General features: G+C 36.1%; 1 protein-coding gene and 1 long non-coding RNA gene across 2 annotated transcripts; one reads left to right on the forward strand and one right to left on the reverse strand.

Moving 5' to 3' along the window:
- Window positions 1–3,796: 3,796 nt before the first annotated feature.
- LOC117128488 lies at window positions 3,797–13,112 on the reverse strand. Its single transcript, XR_004451796.1, has 2 exons — window positions 11,394–13,112; window positions 3,797–7,619 (listed from the first exon to the last, which is right to left on the reverse strand). It is a non-coding gene; the product is annotated as an uncharacterized LOC117128488 (long non-coding RNA).
- A 6,114-nt stretch (window positions 13,113–19,226) lies between these two features.
- LOC108869733 lies at window positions 19,227–20,029 on the forward strand. Its single transcript, XM_033281003.1, has 2 exons — window positions 19,227–19,545; window positions 19,621–20,029. Exons 1-2 carry the CDS (start codon window positions 19,526–19,528, stop codon window positions 19,874–19,876), a joined length of 276 nt encoding a protein of 91 aa, XP_033136894.1. The 5' UTR covers window positions 19,227–19,525; the 3' UTR covers window positions 19,877–20,029.
- Window positions 20,030–20,744: the final 715 nt, after the last annotated feature.

The raw sequence follows: 20,744 nt of genomic DNA on the forward strand, positions 1-20,744 counted from the left end.
GTTTTCAACTATTTATTTATCGGGGGGGGGGGGGGGGGGGGGGGGGGGGTGTTTAAACTCCAAAATCATACACGATAAGTACGTAAAAAAAATCATATATACCTCACGATAAGATTTAAAACCCTAAGAACAACATTATTTTTTTAAACGTTGTTGCACTAATATTAACATGGTAGCTCAACAATTAATTAAATGAGAAATAATATTATAATATTGTTAATTAGGCTAGCATCCATTAAAAATAGATCTCATAGGTAGTTCAAGATGATGGAGTTAAAATTACTGGTGGTAATATCATCTGTGTAATGTTTTTCATTAAGTAATATTAAAAAAAAAGTATTTAGCTAAAAACATTCTATAAAGTTTTCGCATCCACTTTTTTTATCCACATTACGAAATCCTAACTGGTCTCATGACTTACTCAAGAAAAAAAACTGGTCTCATGACATAAATAGTCATAGGTGTCCATACATTTTAAAGAAAACTATAGTCTTGTAATTTCTATTTCAGCTATCTTGCATCCACCTTATGGATCTGAAAGATTTTTGCCCCATGATTTTTTTTTTAGTAAAATATTTTATATGGTTAAGAAAATAAAAAAATTACATCATTTTTTGTTTGTAATATCATGAACACTTACGCCATCAGAGCATGCATCTGATGGTATTTAGGTGGATTTTTCCAGAATTAAATGATAAAAAGAAAAGATCAAAAGAGGTGAAAGAGAAGAGGATTATCTGACGATATCCAAAGTGTTGAGAATCTGATCCGGCAAGCTGTCAATTGTCCTTATTATTTTATAATTTTTTTTTTTGAGAAAGTCACTTATGTACTACTGAGGATGATGTTCTAACCTCCGGTTCCACCAAGAATCAAGTCTCCCTGCTCAAAATTGTCCTTCAAACTGTTAATTGTACGTTCTGAAAAGAACCTTTTTTCGTCAATCAAACATGGTGAAAGGTTTCAAATCTGTGGTTTCACCTACATCCAATAATAGGTTTAGACGGAACAGATAAGATTGGTAAGGTTGTGGTCGGCTCTAGTTCTTGCACTGGTAACGTCTCCTCTTTGCTTTTTTTTTGTGTTGAGTTCCGTTCTTAGGCTTGATTTTCATGGTTTAGAATGGTTTGATATCCGCTTGTGTGGTAAGAGGATTGCATTAATAATCGGTTTGTATTTGCGTTTGGAGAAGATAGTAGAACTAGCGAACTATGTTGGTGTTTGGCTTAGCCGACATTGGAATAGGATATTTGTAAAATGAATTGTGAAGCTCTCTATTTTGGTGCCAGATCTAGGTGTGTTATTAAAACTTCGATTCATAGACGTTGGAAAATGGAAAGTGGAGCGTTTTATTGTTACTGTCTGACAACAAATGCTACACAGTTGAAGTGTTGAAAAAAAAAATCCATTGATTTTGTTTCCATGTTTTTGTTTTATTTTCTTGACTGTAGGACCGACCAATTTATATAAGTTAAACAATTTGGAATCACAACAATGTAATACCTAAGCTATTCATTTTATCTAATATTTAGTTGACAAAAAAATATATAATATTTATATTATTTATTATTAACCAGAAAGGCATGATTATACTTTTTAAAAGAACTTTGAAATTTAATTAGTTGAATGGAAACTCGACTGATAGTTCGATTGGAATCATAATCTTTTTAAAACGCATTAGAAATAATTTTGAAAATGTTATTTTGAAAACGCGATGGATACTAACGTTTTTATCTTAAATACTCGCTATCATATTTTAAAAACGTGAATTTTTTTTTTTTTTTATTTTAAAAATATGTAAATAATTAAGGGTGATTTTTTTCAATATTCATAAGAACTCAAAAAATTAAAAATATAGCCATTGAATAGTTGATGTGACAATTAGAGCCAAAAACTTGACATTTTTCTCCTTCCACTCTAGTATGCGTGAGTATATGCGTGTCATTGTGTGGCAAACATGACTGAAATATACTATATTATAAACCATATAATATAGTCGAAGTATTAATACAAATATACATGGTGAAAAGAAAAACATGTTACAAACGTTAACAAAAACACCACACCAGCAATAATATTTTAGATTATACAATATACAAGTTAGTCAAAGCAGAAACACACCAAAGCATCTACCAAATTTCTTATGCTACCAGTCATAATAGAATGAAACCAAAAAAATAAAATTTAGATTATCTTCTTAGATCATTTTGTAAGTAATAGCAGTAAAAGTGAAGGTATAAATAAGAGCGGCGGATGAAGAGATGTCGTTGTTGCTACGTAAAGTAAAAGAGAAGAATATGTGGTGGGGGAGGGATGAAAAGAACCTACACTGGAGGTGGAATAGATGACAAGTGGTGACAATGGTCGAAGAGAAGATGGCGGCAGCGACAAAACAATCATTAATAGTGATGGTAACAATAATAGAATCGAGGTGAATGAAGAAGAAAAACAAAAAAAAAAAGAAAAGAAAAAAAGAGTGAGTTAGATATGATGTTGCACAATTTGGGATATAGAATAACCCAAAGCGGGACAGAAGGTTAGCCGATACTATACTATAAAAGTATGTATTATAGTATTTACTAACGTAAACCATCCTACCTACCTAATTCACTGGGGTACATAAATGACGCTGCCATTGTGTCATATAGGGTGGTCGAATGTGTTATCTTCCGACGGAAGAAACACAAGAAACTACTTCGAACCGTAAGGAGATCATAATTGTGGAATTTAGTATAGCAGACCCATATATAAGCTAGTTGTTGCGTAAGCAGTTGAAAGTTATTCTATACTATCAATAATAGTATAGAAATGACCCAACTGGTATATAATACACAGGAAACCTGATATTAGGTATGGTGTCCGAATAAACATGAGAAAAAGAGACAAAAACATTTATGTAGAAGTCTAGTTTGGCTGCTGAAAAGCATAAATTTGATGTCCAATAGGAAGATGAATAAAAACATTGTTATAAATGAATGTCAATTGATTAACAAGTCGTTAGCATTGTACTTAACCGTACATAACTTCCGAAATAATACACAAATTGAGATGCACACCACAGTAAAAATGGAGATATTAGTAGCAAAGCTTAGTAAAACCGAAAACCTATAAGTAGCATATGAGTAGAAAAAACTCTAAGGGGTTCCATCCAACATATAATTACGGGAGTTGGTCCGGTGTGAAGGCCGAGAAGGCTGCAACTGTATGTCTTCGCTACAACTACAAGTGACGCATAATGAGTTTTCACACCATCTAAGACAATCATGGAAGCGCATATGTATATAAATCACACTATACTATCATGTCAGATGGTATAGTACATGACTGATTCAAACAAAACAAACAACACAACTATGCCATTACAGATTTATAATAACATTAATGAACAACCCATGTCAACATATGTTCATTTGAACAAAAAAAATAACAATAAAACTATTCATGTTTTACAGTTTAGGCAGGACATTCAAGACTTACATAACAACATGCATGAATGCATGCATATAGAGATATGATTATGTAACATATTGAAATCATATGTCACTTTCAAACATACTTGAAATGGATATTACAGACACTATTGTGTTACATCTACCCTTACCATAAATGTAGTCACAACACAAAATTTTCTAATAGACTCCTACCATTTCACACATAGGCTAATGCCCTTGCACATCAAATAACACAATAATGAAAGTACAAATGAATATAGTTCGAAACTCACCTAAACATAAAACCTATTTCAAGTGTTACCGGATAACTATACTATTTAATTTATTCATATAGTATAGGCATCTCTTACAAATCACTATTCATTGTGTCCCCCACAACCCAATCCCACAACCATATGTTCTCCATCAGATGTTTCAATAGATAGTTTTACACTTGGTTAGTTCCCGTTTTCATGCTAAAATATTCAACTCATGCATGTAGTTCCCCAATTTTACATTTTTCCTCTTCCTCAGTTACTCCCTTCACACCGGAACAACGGCTACAATTTAATTGCAAATCTGGATTCATCCGAAACTAATGATTTGTCAACTTATCTGCAACCCTAACTTTTTGATTGCCGCCTCACAAAGCTCGGAAACACTGTTTTGCGATTCGCGACCACTTCTTACACACTCTATTGCAATTTCAAAATTCTGTTTTCTATCTCGCATGCTTGTGTTTTAACAGAAAAACTGCATTTTTAATTTCCTAGTTAAACAGAAAAAGAAAACTATCTACTTTCCTTTCCACGCGTAAATAAGGATATTTTCGGATAATTACAAAACATTATATAATATATAATAGCCATGTCGATTCTAATGGTTATACACTTAATTTCTTGTTTTTTATGGTCATGCCCCCTAATTTCTCAATAATTAATAAATATAGAAAAATATTTTTTATTTTGATAAGTTTTATGGAATGATAACATTGTCGGTATTTTTTACTCTTTGATAAAAAGTATATAAATTACAAAGAGAAACAATACTTTTTATTAATGGGCTTCTCTCTTAGATAAACTATATAGAAAATAATAATAATAATTCATATATAAATCAATTGTGTGTGTATGTGTATATATAGATGTTTCTAAAATGTTTCTGTTTGTTTTTCTTAAAAAAAATAAATATCACGTTTTTACATTTGGAAATGTTTTCTTTCCGTATATCTATTTTCGATTTCCTGAAACCTAACTTACAACTTAGTGGCATCCAGATGGATTCTATAGAAACATATATTATGTTTTTTTCCGTCAAACAAAAATTGAATAATGTTAATGTTATTATGTCGTTGTCTATCCAAAGTAGGATTCTACACCAATTCCTTATATAATTGTGGGGACCGAAGTTAATAAACCTTGGTTTCAAGGAAAAGTCGTTACACCATTGGGAAAAGATCTTTATCGGTCTGTCTCTGACACTTCCTCTTGTGGTGGAAAATCACAGCACGTGTTGTTAGCACTCACGATCTAATAAATTATTGGCCATATATATACAAATAAATCTAAAGTTGATAAAATCAATTCAATAATTATATAGTGACATGATTGTCATTTTTCTAACAGTCACATGCTAAGATGATGAGATTTAAGTAGATCTAATAAGTTCTTTTTTTTTTGTCAATGTATATGTAATCTATTAAAATAGAGTCCTATTTAAAATGTAGCATCTGTTATATATATTTATTTGATGACCGATATATTTACATTAAACAAATCTTAATCATTGGATTAATATTAAAATCTATCCAGCATCTAGGTCATCTCTAGCGTCGTCATCTTCTCCTCTTCCTATGTTCCACCATCATTACCTCCGACCACTATACACAGATAGAGCCTGTTATCCACTTCAGTGGGTGTATGTAATCCTGATTTTCACCATCTTCTTTGATCTTTTTCTTCTCACCTTTTTATATATACTCTGCAGTGAAGCCAAAGAAATGAGCTTCTTCCTGAGCTTTCGTGGCGTTTGTGTTACAATGCTTGATACACTTTTTTTACCTTTTTTCACTTTGTTTACTTCTCTTTCATTTAGACAAGTAACCGTAATTGTAAAGACATAATAATGATTGGTTTCTGGATTACTCAAGCCTTAAACTCTTTACGGTAGATTAACATATACAAAACTTTGAAATAAGGTGCATCTGAGTTGTAATTTCGCCTAAATTTGATTAATGTTTACTAAGTTTTTTGTTAAACAAAATAAAATAAATAGTTAGTTCATATTGCTTATTGATTTGTCTCTATCTTCAGAAACTATACACTTTAAGTAATATGACATTTCGACTTATTTATTAGAACCAATATCATATTAAGGGTAAAATTAGGGTTGGACAAGATACCAAACCAAAGAACCGACTTAAAATCGATTCAAAAATCAAAGTATTGAATCTGATTGGACACATGCATAAATACTCGAACCATAAATTGTTATATCCAAAGAACCAATACCAATTTTGACCTGAACCAAAACCGAATAAGTATTCAAAAAAATACAAAACATTAAAATAACTAAAATGATTAGTTATAATCATATTACTAGATTTTGACCCGCGCTTTGAAAACGCGGGGTTTTTTTTTTATAAACAAAATTTTGATATAAATTAATATTTTGAAGTGTTATACATTATTATACTAATATTTTGAAATTGTTATACATTATTATACTACAAAATCGTATTATATCAAAGAAGAAAAAAATTTAAATTATATAATTATATAATTAGTTTATTTAGAATTTTGTATGTACAATCTTATGTAATTCTCTATTAGGCATAAGCATTTTACCTGGATCAGAAAACTGAACCAAAACCGGCTCGAAAATAAAAGTTTGGTTCAGATTTGGGTTAAGGACAAAGTACTAATTAGGTATTTTTTTTGGACCCGCATGTCTCGGTTTGAGTATATATGAATCCTACTCGAGACCAGATTAGGTACCCAAGGTATCCAAAATGTGTTTTTGGTATATTTGGTATATTTATGTATTTTGGATATATGTTCGGTATTATATATTTTTAAGTTTTGGGTTTAGGGTTAATTAATACATGTATATTAATTCCTTAAAATGTTGTGATGAAAATGCTATATGTAAGTTTGCTATAATGTTGTGATGAATGTGATGACCCATTTAAATAATAGATGTCAATGATTATATGGATCATTAAAATCTTGTTATGATCTTTGATTTCTCAGATTGGTGAGTGGTGGTTTAAACAATGTCTAGCTTACCCGCATGGTGGTGTGAACATGACGATACTTGGGGAATATGTTCATGTAGGTGATGATATATATAGAAATGGAGAAGTTGTTTTGCTTCACAAGAAGATGTGAAAGTGGTATATTTAGTGGTTTAAACTAATCATATACACATATATATAATGTTTGTATATAGTGTTTGTATCTAATGGTGGTGTGAAAGTAGTATATTTAGTGGTTTAGACTAAATGTATGTACATATATAATATGTGATGGTTTCGATTATAAAATATAATAGGGGTTAGTTAATTATGAGATGCTACGTAACAAAGAAAAATATGTAATGGGGCTTGGAACAAAATAGGTTTTATTTAATTATAGGTTTTATTTAATTGTTAGAAGATATTTTCTTGTTGATATAATATGGATTAGTTATAATATTTAGAATATGTAATTTGTTGGGCTAAAAAATAAAAGGGTGCAACAACATTTCATAGGTAGATTTTTTAGAACTCCTTCCCTTTTAATAGTATTGATTATTAGTACCTAAAATGAAAATAATAAATCATCTACTCTATTAAAATGAAGTCCAAAAATATATCTACCGTTTTCAAGTCGTTTTTAATTTTCAGACCCATTACTAGAGAGTTACATGTGACATTAGTTATACGCTGATTAATAAATAAACTGATGATGTCATATTTAAATCGTACCACCACATCGGGTAATTTAAACAAACCATTATTCTTACTATCGATTTCATTAACAATAAACCGGTTATCTATTATTATAAACGTAGATGCAATACACAACTCTTATATATAAATTACATCTTACATACATACTTTTCTTAGAGAAACATGCTTACTGCACTTCGTTTCATTACTTGAAGCACCACAATTTCTCCAGTCTTTGCTTTAGTTCATATCAATAACTGCATAAGATCAAATTCAAATTCGATATAAATAGTACAGTACACAACTCGTACATCGTACGCACATACTCTGCTTAGACAAACTTAGTCTACTTGGATAAACACTTTACTTCGCTTCATTTCATAACTTGAATCACGAAATCTAAACATACATTACACCTGCAAGTTTTTAACATTCATTTTCATTCGCATTATGACATAATATTGTCAACCATATAAACTTTAATCTTATATATAGATTATATCTGTTTTTCCATTATATTTATTTAATTTTTTCTTATGTTAATCTACACTTACCATAGAACTATAGAAGAACTAACGTATAACATATAGTATAGTAGATTACTATATTCATATATTTAAATATATTTTTAAATTGTTTTGAAAATATAACTTATCCTCAAAGTATATATAATTTGTTACAATAGATTTATGTTCTCAAGTTTCTGATCAAGTATACAATAATGTGTTCTGCAAACTAAATATTCTTATTTTCGAACCATCAGTTATAATATCTTGCCACCACATCATAATAGATTTGATCAAATCTAAACTAGCTTTTCGACCAGTAAAAAAAGATCTAACAACTTAATTATGTTAAGAACATATTTTCCTTATTCATTTATTTTTGAAAACAGAAAATATTTTTGCAGGACACGTTATTGTGTTGCTTTGCAAATAAATGGGACATACGATTATGGGTCTTAACCAACTAAAACTAATATTATGGACGTTGAAATTTAAATAATAAAACATAGTATATAATATATCCACAAAAAATATTATAATTAAAAAATATATAAAAACTCTATTGTGGAAATATTTTTTTTAAATGTAATATTGTAATCTCAGTAACAGTTAAAAAGTTTTGTTTAAATAATTTGCTTATAAATTTTGGATCTCAAACATATTAACATTTATATATATGGGATGTTGGAATTTAAAAAAAAAACTGTATATATTATATCCACAACACAAACAATATTATAAACAAAACTATATATATAAAAAACTATGGATTTTTTATAAATAATTTATATATTCTAATCTCGGTAACAATTAAAAAGTTTTGTTTAAATAATTTCCGTCCTTGAAAAAGGCGGGTTACTATCTACTAAATCTATTTATAAGAGCGTCACTATCACTATCAACCGATATTGAGCTTTTTTTTTCTTTACCAAAATAATTAACAATAGGTAAAAGAATTTAGAGAAAGAGTGTAATAATATAATCGTTTCTCTTGTGAAAACTTTAAAAATATTGAAAAATATTATTTCATTCGTCCTTTTTCTAAGTGGTAGACGTTTTCTTCGAATCATTTAATTGTAATACGTGGCTAACTTATTTTTAAATATTAATATAATGAAAATAAGCTAAGGTAGAGAAACTCATTAATATAGATGTTCTTGCGGGTGGGATCCATGTTAAGCTTATGCTTCGAATGTTTTAATCCGCTATGTACCGTAGTTAACAGTAACAAAAATATTTAAATATATCATATATCTATATGTTTTTATAACTGTTAAAATCACACTACAGTTGTAATGTTTATCCCGCATCGTTCAATCCGTTGTTACCATTCATAGCCTATATTTTGCAGGATAGGTGTATGTCGGTCTAATTTGAATTACGATACTCGTCAATTTGTAGATTAAAAAATTGAAATTGTTTTTTCTTCGAAACTATATAAGACAATAAAATAAAATAATTATATATTTTTAATTATATTAATATATAACTTATAATTTTTTTAAAATATATTTAAAATAATTAATATTTTCAAATTAAAAATGTTCATGGGTCCCACGAGTTATCCGCAAATTTTAACAGAACAGGTGTGGGTTGACTATTTTTCTTTACGATTTATGCCGATCAGATTTTTATATAAAAATAAATTCAGGTCGCGGCGGACGAGTTGTACCCGCTTCCCAACACTATTTCTAAGGAAGGTTTTGTGCAAGCTTAAAAAGTGAACTGAGATAAAATTAAATATTAAACGATAATAAGAAAAGAAACGATTAAATATAAAGTGATAATAAGGAAATAAACGAAATGAAAGACGATATGAAAATGTTTTTGTAAATGAGACTAGACCTGGGTGTTCAATTACCCTTTGGGGTTTAGATCAAGTATTTTTGGATGGGGTATTTCGGATTATCAGGTTTTTGGATTTACATTCCTAGGTTCCATTCTAATATTTTATCATGAAATCGGGTTTGGATTAGGCATGAGCGTTAGAGTGCCCGTCGGATTCGGTTTGGTTAATTTGGATTTTCAGAATTTTGAGACTATGCTCATAAGTCCCGTTCGGGTTTTACTAGTTTTCAAGTCGGATTCGGTTTGGTTCCTTCCGGATTTGGTTCAGAACGGATTATAACCAATATCTGAAATCGTCCAAAAATATATTTAAAAGAACTTAAAAATTAACAAAAAAATTACTAAAATATGTAGATTATTTAAAAATCTAATTTAAAACTTGTTAATCTACCTAAATTAACTCAAACGTATTCCACATAACAAATAAAACAAACAATAAAAATCTTTAAAATGCTCTAAAATATATAAATTACCTTAATATATATAGAAACAATAACATATTTAACTAATTTTGGATATATCCCGATCTTACTTTGGGATTTTGGTTCGGTTCGGGGTATACACAAATCCCAAAGTACCAAGCTCTTAAGTCTCGTTTGGATATTTTTGTATAATGGTTCGGATGGGGTATCAGTTTTTGGTTCAGGTTAAGGTCGAGGCTTCAGTTTGGGGTAAAACGCCCAAGCCTTGTTCAGATAATAATACTTTTGGTTTGGTTCAAATTTGTATTGCGTCCTAAAACCGATAAAGTAACCATATATCATTCGGATTCGGGTTATATCGGTTCAGTTCAGATATCCAAAGTAAAAATACAATTTTAAAGGAAAACATAAAGAAAAAATCTTAAATTGAATAGAAATTATCGCACTATAAAATAATAATAAAATGTTAAATCAAACATGAAAATAAACATAAATTTTAAATAATATGCATTACCTTTTAGATAGTGCGATAATTTCAGATTTATTTGTATATATCATATCAACATAAACATTGAATTTAGTTTATGAATACTTATCTATATTTCAAATATTTATATTGACTATTAATTTCAGATTTTTCGGGTTACCTACTCGGATTCGGTTAATAACAATTAGGGTTCAGATATGTTTTGTTCACCCTACAAAACCTATTCAGGTAGTTTTACATTTCTGATAACAGATAAAGTTTTTTTGTTCGAGTTCAGTTCGGATCTCCGTCAGGATTTTATGTTCAGCCTTAACAAGACTGTAGAATCACTCTCTTTTCTTAACTATTTATATTTACTCTGTAAGCAAAAGCGAACCCAAACTTCTTTTCCAGAGGGTGCAAAATTTGTGTAGTAGATATAAGATTACACTTATAATAGGTATATATAAAAATTGACAAAAAAGGTATATATATATATATATATAATTCCTTAAGAAATATACAAGTTTTTGAAAATTTCATCTATCCTTTTACTAATTTCGTCACTGTCCATAAGTGCGACAGGTCATAAACGAATTAGGAATCCTAAGGAAAAACTATGATTTTCATGCAGCATCCACGAATAGTTTCTAAGAGCTACATTGCTACAAAACACTCTAGAAATACAGACTTACGTTTAGGGATTTTTTGCTGAAAAAAATAGTTTTGACAAAATGTATTGAACGAATAAGGAAAGACGAGTTATTTAAAGAGGAGTGGGAGAACTACCATCAGTAACATCCGCATCACGTGTGCATGTTAGCGGAGATATTACAAAAATCTTGTAGGTGAGGTACGAAACTTCCCCCGCAAGAACTTTTCTCTTAAAAAATTTGGTCATGTAGAAAGAATATGTGTTTTTGTATCACGAACTACATATTATTTAAAAGAAAATACATATTGATCTTTCAAAGAAAATGAGCACAAAAAAAAAAGAAATTTGGCCTAAAAGTAGTAGCCCTACGCCACAGTCTCCCTGACCCAGTGCTGTTTGGCTCGTCGCGCGCGGAGCCGTCTCTTCTTTCTCCTTGAAGACTTTGTTTGATCAATGATACGACACATATTTGCTGAGACAAAAGCTGACTGTGTTTTTGTCTTTTGATCATTTCAACTTGCCTTTTTCATAGCTTCATTTTCTATTTAGTTTGATTTTTTTGTTTGTATATACTAAATTATAATGTTCATTACATGTTTTCCAACTAGCTATTAATCCGGCTACGACGAACGGTTTGGTTGGTAAAACTACTGTAAAAATCGAAAAAGTCAGTCTATTCATTTTATCAAGGAAGAAGACAGACTTCCAACAGGTTTTGATGACGAGAATAAGCTTCTTATAAACGTCTGTTTGGAACTTACCGTTGAAGATTAAGAAGAAGCTGATTTTGAAGGGGTTTAGTAGATTTGGTGAGGATATGCTCTGTGTTGAATCCTAAAAACGGTAATCGAGTTTATGGATCCTTAATCAAACAATAAATAGTGATTTAGGGATCCACAAGTTTCGTTTATTGAAGTGTTTGAGCTAAATGCCGAAAGGAGAAAATGCAAAAAAAATGAACTCGTCGTCAGAATGACTAACTCGTCGCCAATGTTAATCTTTATCTCCGTATTCTCTTCGCCTTTTCTCTTGTTCTCCTGCCTTTCTCTCGCTCCCTTTTTATAGACTTTTCTCCGTGTCGACTTCATCTTCTTTCATCATTACGTGTCTGATTTAAGAACAGTGTTCGACAGAGTTGTTGAGAGCTATGTCCGGCGCCATAGTAGGATGCAACGCCTCTCTCTCTCTTTCTTGGCACTCGGTTACGTGTGTCAGGTCATCCTGACGGATGCGTTGGGCTCTTGCTGGGTCGTCTTACCTTTTCATGAGGTGGTTATTCTACTGGGTCGAGTCAACTATAGGGCCTTGATGCTAATCTGTGCCCATATCCAACAATAGTCCCCTGAATCCGTCAAAATTTTGAGTTCGAGGGATCTCAGAGAAACGTCGTAGAGGAGAGTTGACTTGGCCTAGACGCTGGGGTTGTCCTTATGTGGCGTATTTTGGTTGGGTAATTTATTTTCTCGTGTATCGTGAAAGGGCATCAGTGAAGGGTCGCGTCTTTTGAATGATGACGTTTCTATTGCTTTTTGTCTTGGGAAACAATGCCTCTCTCTTTATAAATTGCCGGAGTTGGCTTCATAAACTAAGTTTCTTCTTTCCTACTACAATGCTGCGATTTCCGTCTGGTCGTTCTCTTCCTCTAGTTTTCTTCCAGCCGGAATAGTTTAGTACTTCTGCCATGAGAATCAAGTCTAGACTTTCTTCCGCCTCTGTTGATGATCATATTGATTCTCCGACGTCCTTTGTCTCTCTGATAAGCGCCCGCGCTTCAGAATCCACTGATGATAATATTCTGATCATTCACTGGCCGGTCCCTCGCCGTGGAGGGTCTGGTTTTCTTCGCCAGAGGGTGTGGGAACCGAAATTCGCACTGTCGATTTCCGTTTAAATAAGGAAACTAAGAAAACTCTAATTTCCCAGAGGACCCGGATATATGCTAATTACCACACGTCAAGCAATCAGAACACGAGAATAACAACGATAAAGTAAAAGAAATCGAAAAGAGAGCAAAGAAGATCTTATTCCGAATTTGCGTATGAGCGTTTACAACAAGGTATAAGCCTGTGCTCGAGAGCTGTCGGCGAGATTCCTAGTTCTAGCAACCCTAAGACGGATAAACCTAATTGAGTCGCAGCTCGAAATAACAAAAAACGGAAATATGCCTAAATTGCTCTAAGTGCTAAGTTTTCTCTGAAAAATCCTCTTTCACGCTCCTCGCCTAGGACTCCTTATATACTAGCTCCAAGGTCGGTTTACGCTTTTACTCTTCTGCCCTTAAGCCGTCATAGCATAAAATGGAGATATTCTATTTTTTTCGATCTTTGTAATTATCCTCAAATCTTCCGTATTTATCCGCGGAAACTTGACATTTATCTTTCTTTGTGGACCAAGCATAAACCGTGCTGCGGTTTACGGACTTTTGGTTAAGAAACCGTAGGATGGGCCTCGAGTCGTGTTTTAGGTCCCTTTGGGCCGTCTTCCGACTCGAAGCGTTTACTACGATTTCTTTTGATAAGGAATGAACTTTCCGCGGTGTTAATCCGCAAAGTTTGATCGATGATCTAGAATAGCGGAAATCATAGACTGAGCTCGCTACGGTCTTCGGGAGATAGCATTAAAAGTTTGATGAGAATGCATGGACTGGTGTCGTCTCGATGTTTCGAAAGAGCTCGGTCGCTACGTAGCGACCGAACTTTGGCTCGAGCCCGGTCACTACGTAGCGATCGAGGGGGATGAACGCTCGGTCGCTACGTAGCGACCGAACGAGACGAACGCTCGGCCTCTACGTAGCGACCGAGCGAGACGGACGCTCGGCCGCTACGTAGCGACAGAGTTTGGCCGAGCTCGGTCGCTACGCAGGGACCGAGCGGGACGGACGCTCGCTCGCTACGTAGCAACCGAGCTTTGGCTTGGACTTGGTTGCTACGTAGCGACCGGATAGCGTGCATGCGCGGTAGTTTCGCAATGATCAAGCTTGAGTTGTCTATTTCGAGTATTTCAAGGATACTTCTTCGTAAAAACTTCGTATTGGTTATTTTTTACGAAAATTATATTTTTCTTTTTACTATCTTTTTCAGAAATACGATTTCCGAGGATTTTCGGATTTTAATTCCGTCGTGACCGTTTTTGACCCCAACAGTTAGCCCCCCAGCCCGTTAGGACAATGCATCGTAGGGTCCTAGCGTGCGGTTAGGCATGTTTAGCAAGTTAGGCGTGTTGGATGGAATTAATATCCGAAAGTCCGAGCTTGAATAGTAAATTCTCATGCCTATAAGAAAGGAGGTAATTTCTTCACACTTTTTTCACTTTCTTGTTTTCTTCCAAGATTTCTCTTAAGAAAAACTTTATTTCTTTCTCTCCATCATTTCCCTCTATTTTCCCAAAAGAGAAGTATAAAATGTCGAGCAAGAAAAAGATTGCGAGAAAAGGGTCTTCATCCGCGAGTGCACATGAAGAGCTCATTGTTCCGAAGATTGAGTTTGTGCCTCACTCGGTAGATCCCGCCGAGAATGAGGCATGGTGGGTTGCGCATTACGGTTCGAAGACTCCTCCCAAAGAGAAGTCGTTCCCGGTCCTGACCCATCGTGCGATCGAGGAAGGGGCACCGAGCAGGAGTACCGGCGAGGTTCTCGAGATCATGCGATCGTTCTATCGTATTCCGAGTACGGTGGAGTTCCGGGTTCCTCGTCGAGGCGAACGCGCTGATAACCCCCCGGAGGGTTACTTTACTTGCTACGAAGTGTTCGTAGTGCGTTGTCGCTTGTGGTTCCCGATTCCTGAAATCTTTGTCCGAGTATTGGATCGTTTCGAGGTGACGATAAACCAGCTGAATCCTCTTGCCATTCAGCACCTTATTGGAATCCTGATCCTGAGCTATGAGCATGGTCTCTCCCTTTCCGTTGATCACTTTGAAGTGCTTTTGAGGCTACAACTTGTCAAGGATAAGAAAAAGTATAGGCTGGTCCCTCAGAGCTTCATGTCGGTGGTTAAGAGGTTCAGCTCCAACTTTAACTCGTGGAAGAAATTTTTCTTATTTGTTCGTATAGACACTGCATCTGTCGAAGAGAGTTGTATCCCACTACTCCGGAGGTTGCCGAACGATCGTCCCTTCATCAACCCGCTGGCACGTTATCCGCGTCGTTAGTTGACATGTCTGATTGAGCGTGGTGTGGGTTTTGCGGGTTAGATTGATCCGTATTCCCCTCCTTCTAGCGCCAAACTGTGGGAACCAAAATTTGCACTGTCGATTTCCGTTTAAATAAGGAAACAAGGAAAACCCTAATTTCCCAGAGGACCCGGATATTTGCTAATTACCACACGCCAAGCAATCAAAACACGAGAATAACAATGATAAAGTATAAGAAATCGAAAAGAGAGCAAAGAAGATCTTATTCCGAATTTACGTATGAACGTTTACAACAAGGTATAAGCCTGGGCTCAAGAGCTGTCGGTGAGATTCCTAGTTTTAGGGAACCCTAAGACGGCTAAACCTAATTGAGACGCAGCTCGAAATAACAAAAAACGGAAATATGCCTAAATTTCTCTAAGTGCTAAGTTTTCTCTGAAAAATCCTCTTTCACGCTCCTCGCCTAGGACTCCTTATATACTAGCTCCAAGGTCGGTTTACGCTTTTACTCTTCTGCCCTTAAGCCGTCATAGCATAAATGAAGATATTCTATTTTTTCCGATCTTCGTAATTATCCGCAAAAATTTCGTATTTATCCGCGGAAACTTGACATTTATCTTTCCTTGTGGACCAAGCATAAACCGTGCTGCGGTTTACGGGCTTTTGGTTAAGAAATCGTAGGATGGGCCTCGAGTCGTGTTTTAGGTCCCTTTTGGCCGTCTTCCGACTCGAAGAGTTTACTACGATTTCTTTCGATAAGAAATGAATCCGCAAAGTTTGATCGATGATCTAGAATAGCGGAAATCATAGACTGAGCTCGCTACGGTCTTCGGGAGATAACATTGAAAGTTTGACGAGAATGCATGGGCTGGTGTCGTCTCGACGTTTCGGAAGAGCTCGGTCGCTACGTAGCGACTGAACTTTGGCTCGAGCCTGGTCGCTACGTAGCGATCGAGTGGGACGAACGCTCGGTCGCTACATAGCGACCGAGCGAGACAGACGCTTGGTCGCTACGCGTCCGTTTCGGGTCGCTACATAGCGACTGAGCGGAACGGACGCTCGGTCGCTACGTAGCGACCGAGCGGGACGGACGCTCGGTCGCTACGTAGCGACCGAGCTTTGGCTTGGACTTGGTTGCTACGTAGCGACCGGATAGCGTGCATGCGCGGTAGTTTCGCAATGATCGAGCTTGAGTTGTCTATTTCGAGTATTTCAAGGATACTTCTTCGTAAAAACTTCGTATTGGTTATTTTATACGAAAATTATATTTTTCTTTTTACTATCTTTTTCGGAAGTACGATTTCCGAGGATTTTTCGAATTTTAATTCCGTCGTGATCGTTTTTGACCCCATTGTACGAGCGAAGTTCTGGTCAAGTTCTGATACTTCATCTTGTTGATGAGGATGTTGTCGAGCTTGCTGACAATGATGGCTATGATAATGATGCTGAAAATCCCCCGTGGGGAGGTGACCGCTTGGTTGGGCTTCCCTCGGTTTTAACTAGCGAGGTCCTCGAGGGGATCACCAGGATTTGTCATTTTCCGCCAGAGTTGTCCATACGCATTCCGTCGACAAGAGGCTGTGGACTCCTCCTCCTGGGTGGATATGTTTATATGAGGTGTTCTTCTCTCATTCCCGTCTTTGGTTTCCTCTTCCGCGACTTCTGATGTCGTATGCCGAGACTAGAGACATTGCCTTGACTCAATTTGCTCCGGCTGCTATGCGGAATGTTGTTGCCGCTTTGGTCATGGGCGCCGAGGTCGGTGTTGACATTGATCTTCATTTTTTCGAAGAACTGGAGAATATCAGCAGGATTCCGGGAACTCTTCATACCTTTTATATAAACATCAAGTCGCGGTACGTCATTCTTAGGGGAACGGTGAATAAGGTGCATGAATGGTTTCAGCGTTATTTCTTCGTTTGAATTGATTATTTGTCCATTGCTGATCCCAATGCCGTTCTGAGGAGTGCTTGGAATCTACCACAGGGATTTTTACTTGCGTGCTTTGGGATTCTTTCAGATCGTCATCCAATCTCGCTGCCTCCTCCGGGGAATTTTTCCGTTGGTGTGGAGAAGATTCGACGGTTGGGCGTACTACAATGGCCCCAATTTGGCCGTGACCGGATCTTTCTTGATGTTCCCCATATTACGGCTGGTAAGTGTCTTTTCTTATTCTTTTTATATGGGTTTTGGTATTTCTCTGATTGTTGGGGTCAAAAACGGTTACGACGGAATTACCACCCGAAAATCCTCGGAGATCGTATTTCCGAAAGAGATAGTAAAAGAAGAGATGTAATTTTCGTAAAAATAACCAATACAAAGTTTTTACGAAGAAATATCCTTTGGGATTCAAACCGAACAAACCAAGCTCGGTCACCACGCATACACGCCGTCCGGTCGCTATGCAGCAACCAAACCCGAGCGAAGCTCGGTCGCTACGTAGCGACCGAGCGATCGTCCCGCTCGGTCGCTACGTAGCGACCGAGCTCGAGCCAAAGCTCGGTCGCTACGTAGCGACCGAGCGATCGTCCCGCTCGGTCGCTACGTAGCGACCGAGCTCGACCCAAAGCTCGGTCGCTACGTAGCGACCGAGCACTCGTCTCGCTCAGTCGCTACGTAGCGACCGGGCTCGAGCCAAAGTTCGGTCGCTGTGTAGCGATTGAACCTTTCCGAACATCGATACGACACCAGTCCTTGCATTCTCGTCAAACCTTCGAATGCTATCTCCCGAAGACCGTAGCAAGCTCAGTCCATGTTTCCCGCTATTCTAATTCATCGATAAAACTTCGCGGATTAGAAACCGCGGAAAACTCGTAGTAAACGTGTCGAGTCGGAAGACGGCCCAAAGGGACCTAAAACACGACTCGAGGCCCATCCTACGATTTTTCCTAACCAAAAGCCCGTGAACCACAGCATGGTTCACGCTTGGCCCACGAGGAAAGGATAAATGTCAAGTTTCCGCGGATAAATACGGAAGTTTTGAAGATAATTGTGAAGATCGGGAAAAATGGAATATCTCCTTTTTTATGCTATGACGGCTTAAGGGCAGAAGAGTAAAAGCGTAAACCGACCTTGGAGCTAGTATATAAGGAGTCCTAGGCGAGGAGCAAGGGGGAGAACTTTTTCGGAGCAAACTTAGCACTTAGAACAATTTAGGTAATTTTCCGTTTTTGTTATTTCGAGCTGCGACTCAATTAGGTTTAGCCGTCTTAGGGTTGCTAGAACTAGGAATCTCGCCGACAGCTCTCGAGCCCAGGCTTATACCTTGTTGTAACGCTCATACGCAGATTCGGAATAAAGATCTACTTTGCTCTCTCTTTTCGATTTCTTACTTTTATCGTTGTTATTCTCGTGTTCTGATTGCTTGACGTGTGGTAATTAACAGATATCCGGGTCCTCTGGGAAATTAGGGTTTTCCTAGTTTCCTTATTTAAACAGAAATCGACAGTGTGAATTTCGGTTCCCACACTGATACGGTTTTCCGTTTCTGATTTTTAGCCGCAAGGAATGTCGGTAATGACAACCACGAGTGCTCGAGTTGTCGGGGCAGGGGTTTATTATCTCCGCTAAATCCTCCTTCTCCAACGCCGTCGCGTTGTGACTTGGTGCGTACCCCCTCAATCCGAAGCGGGGGAGTTTGGCGTGATATTCCCGCATATGCCAATCTTCTTAATAGCATGGCGGTCTGTCCTTCTTCTCATGGAGGAAACAGAGGCATGGCCAAGTCCAGCCCCTTGAATTATGATATGGAGTCCGAGAGGGCGGATGGTAGACCAAGTGGTTCAAAACAGGTTTCTTCTTCGGGAGGAGGGCCGGTTCGTGATGACGGTGGTGTTCCTTCGGTCGTGTCGCCGGTAGGCAGATCCTTATCTATGGCGGACGCCATTTGTTCCTCGTTGGGTCGAGGGAATTGTCAGGGCTCAGAGTCTATGAAGCGTCACCTCGAAGATGTCTTGTCGGAAGAGGCCTCTGGAAAGAAGCCTCAGAAGGATCCATATGCTCGGGTATTTCGCACAACGGTGACACCCCGTTGTGAACGGCGAGTGCGCCTGTGCCGATTATTTCTGCTGTGCGAGGAATTCTTTCACTGATATTCCTGATGCCGATGACCTGGTTCATGCTCAGGAATTCAAAGATATGGTCGTTCTGATGCTCATGTTTTCTTTCTCTCTTTTTATTTTTGCTTCGTTGTGTTTTGTATTTTGTATTTTGAATGCTTGATTTCCAGTTAGGGCTAAACTGGAGGACATGTTTACTGAGAAGGAAGCCCGAGATGACAAGGTAAAGGAGCTCGTGACGGTGGCTAAGGAGTTGGCTTCCGCTGTTGAAACTGCGACTGCTAAGGCGGAATCTCTTCAAGCCGATCTTGGGGCGTCGATTAATCGTGAGGCTATCCTTCAAGCTCAGATTGGCGATCAGCAGGAAACTCTAGATGAAAAGATTGCTCATCTTGACAAAATCATGATGACTATGCAGCAAGGAAGGTAGCACGGGATGTTCGTGATGCGATCATGAGGTACCGAGGGAGTCTTGAGAGGTGGAGTACTTGATCGATCAGGAGCGAGTCAAAAAAACTTATTTTTAAGGAAAATCAAATGTCCGGGATCGTTTTGTGCCTTGAGGCTTGCATTAGGGTAGCTTATATACACGATGAGAGACTAGGGTTTATGGTAGTTAATGAAGAGAATGTTGACTATCCTTAACCTATGAAGATTCCCATATCAATCATATCTATGATTGATCCTTAATAACTGCCCTGATATGTCTGTGGTAATACCAAGGTTTTTTTGTCCTTTTCCTTTGTGATTGAGTCTAAAGGAGTGATATGTGTAGGTTGATTAATGATTTTATTGGATTACTACAATAAAACATGCGGCTTGCGCATGGTGAATTTATATGAAAATTAGTTAAAAAAATATCGCATGGAAAAATAAAATTTATATTCTTGATCGAATTAATATTTTTGGCCCTTAAACAATTTTTTAAAAACTTTTTTTGTTTATTACATACTTTGTTTATTGATGAGCTGATCTCATTTTTAAAAATATTTTAGGTCAAAAAATCACTTATCGCATAAGAACCTAACGTTTAGGCCGAATAATCTGATGCCTACTATTTGGTTACAATAAAACTCTGCCAGCTCGGTTTTATATGATGTTTTAACAGTTTAAAAGTTAATTATGGTTATGAGAAGTTTACGTTCACGTGCCAATCCTATCTATCTTCAATATTTTTCTCATTTTTTGTGTCGCTTTTTTCATTTTGGTTATTACTCGATATAAATATTGATTTTTAAGTTTATTCTAATTTTTGTTATTTTGTTTTGGCCTGAGATTTAGAAAATGTTTAAGATTTA

Source organism: Brassica rapa, chromosome A09 (assembly GCF_000309985.2).
Source record: "Brassica rapa cultivar Chiifu-401-42 chromosome A09, CAAS_Brap_v3.01, whole genome shotgun sequence".
Taxonomy (NCBI): domain Eukaryota; kingdom Viridiplantae; phylum Streptophyta; class Magnoliopsida; order Brassicales; family Brassicaceae; genus Brassica; species Brassica rapa.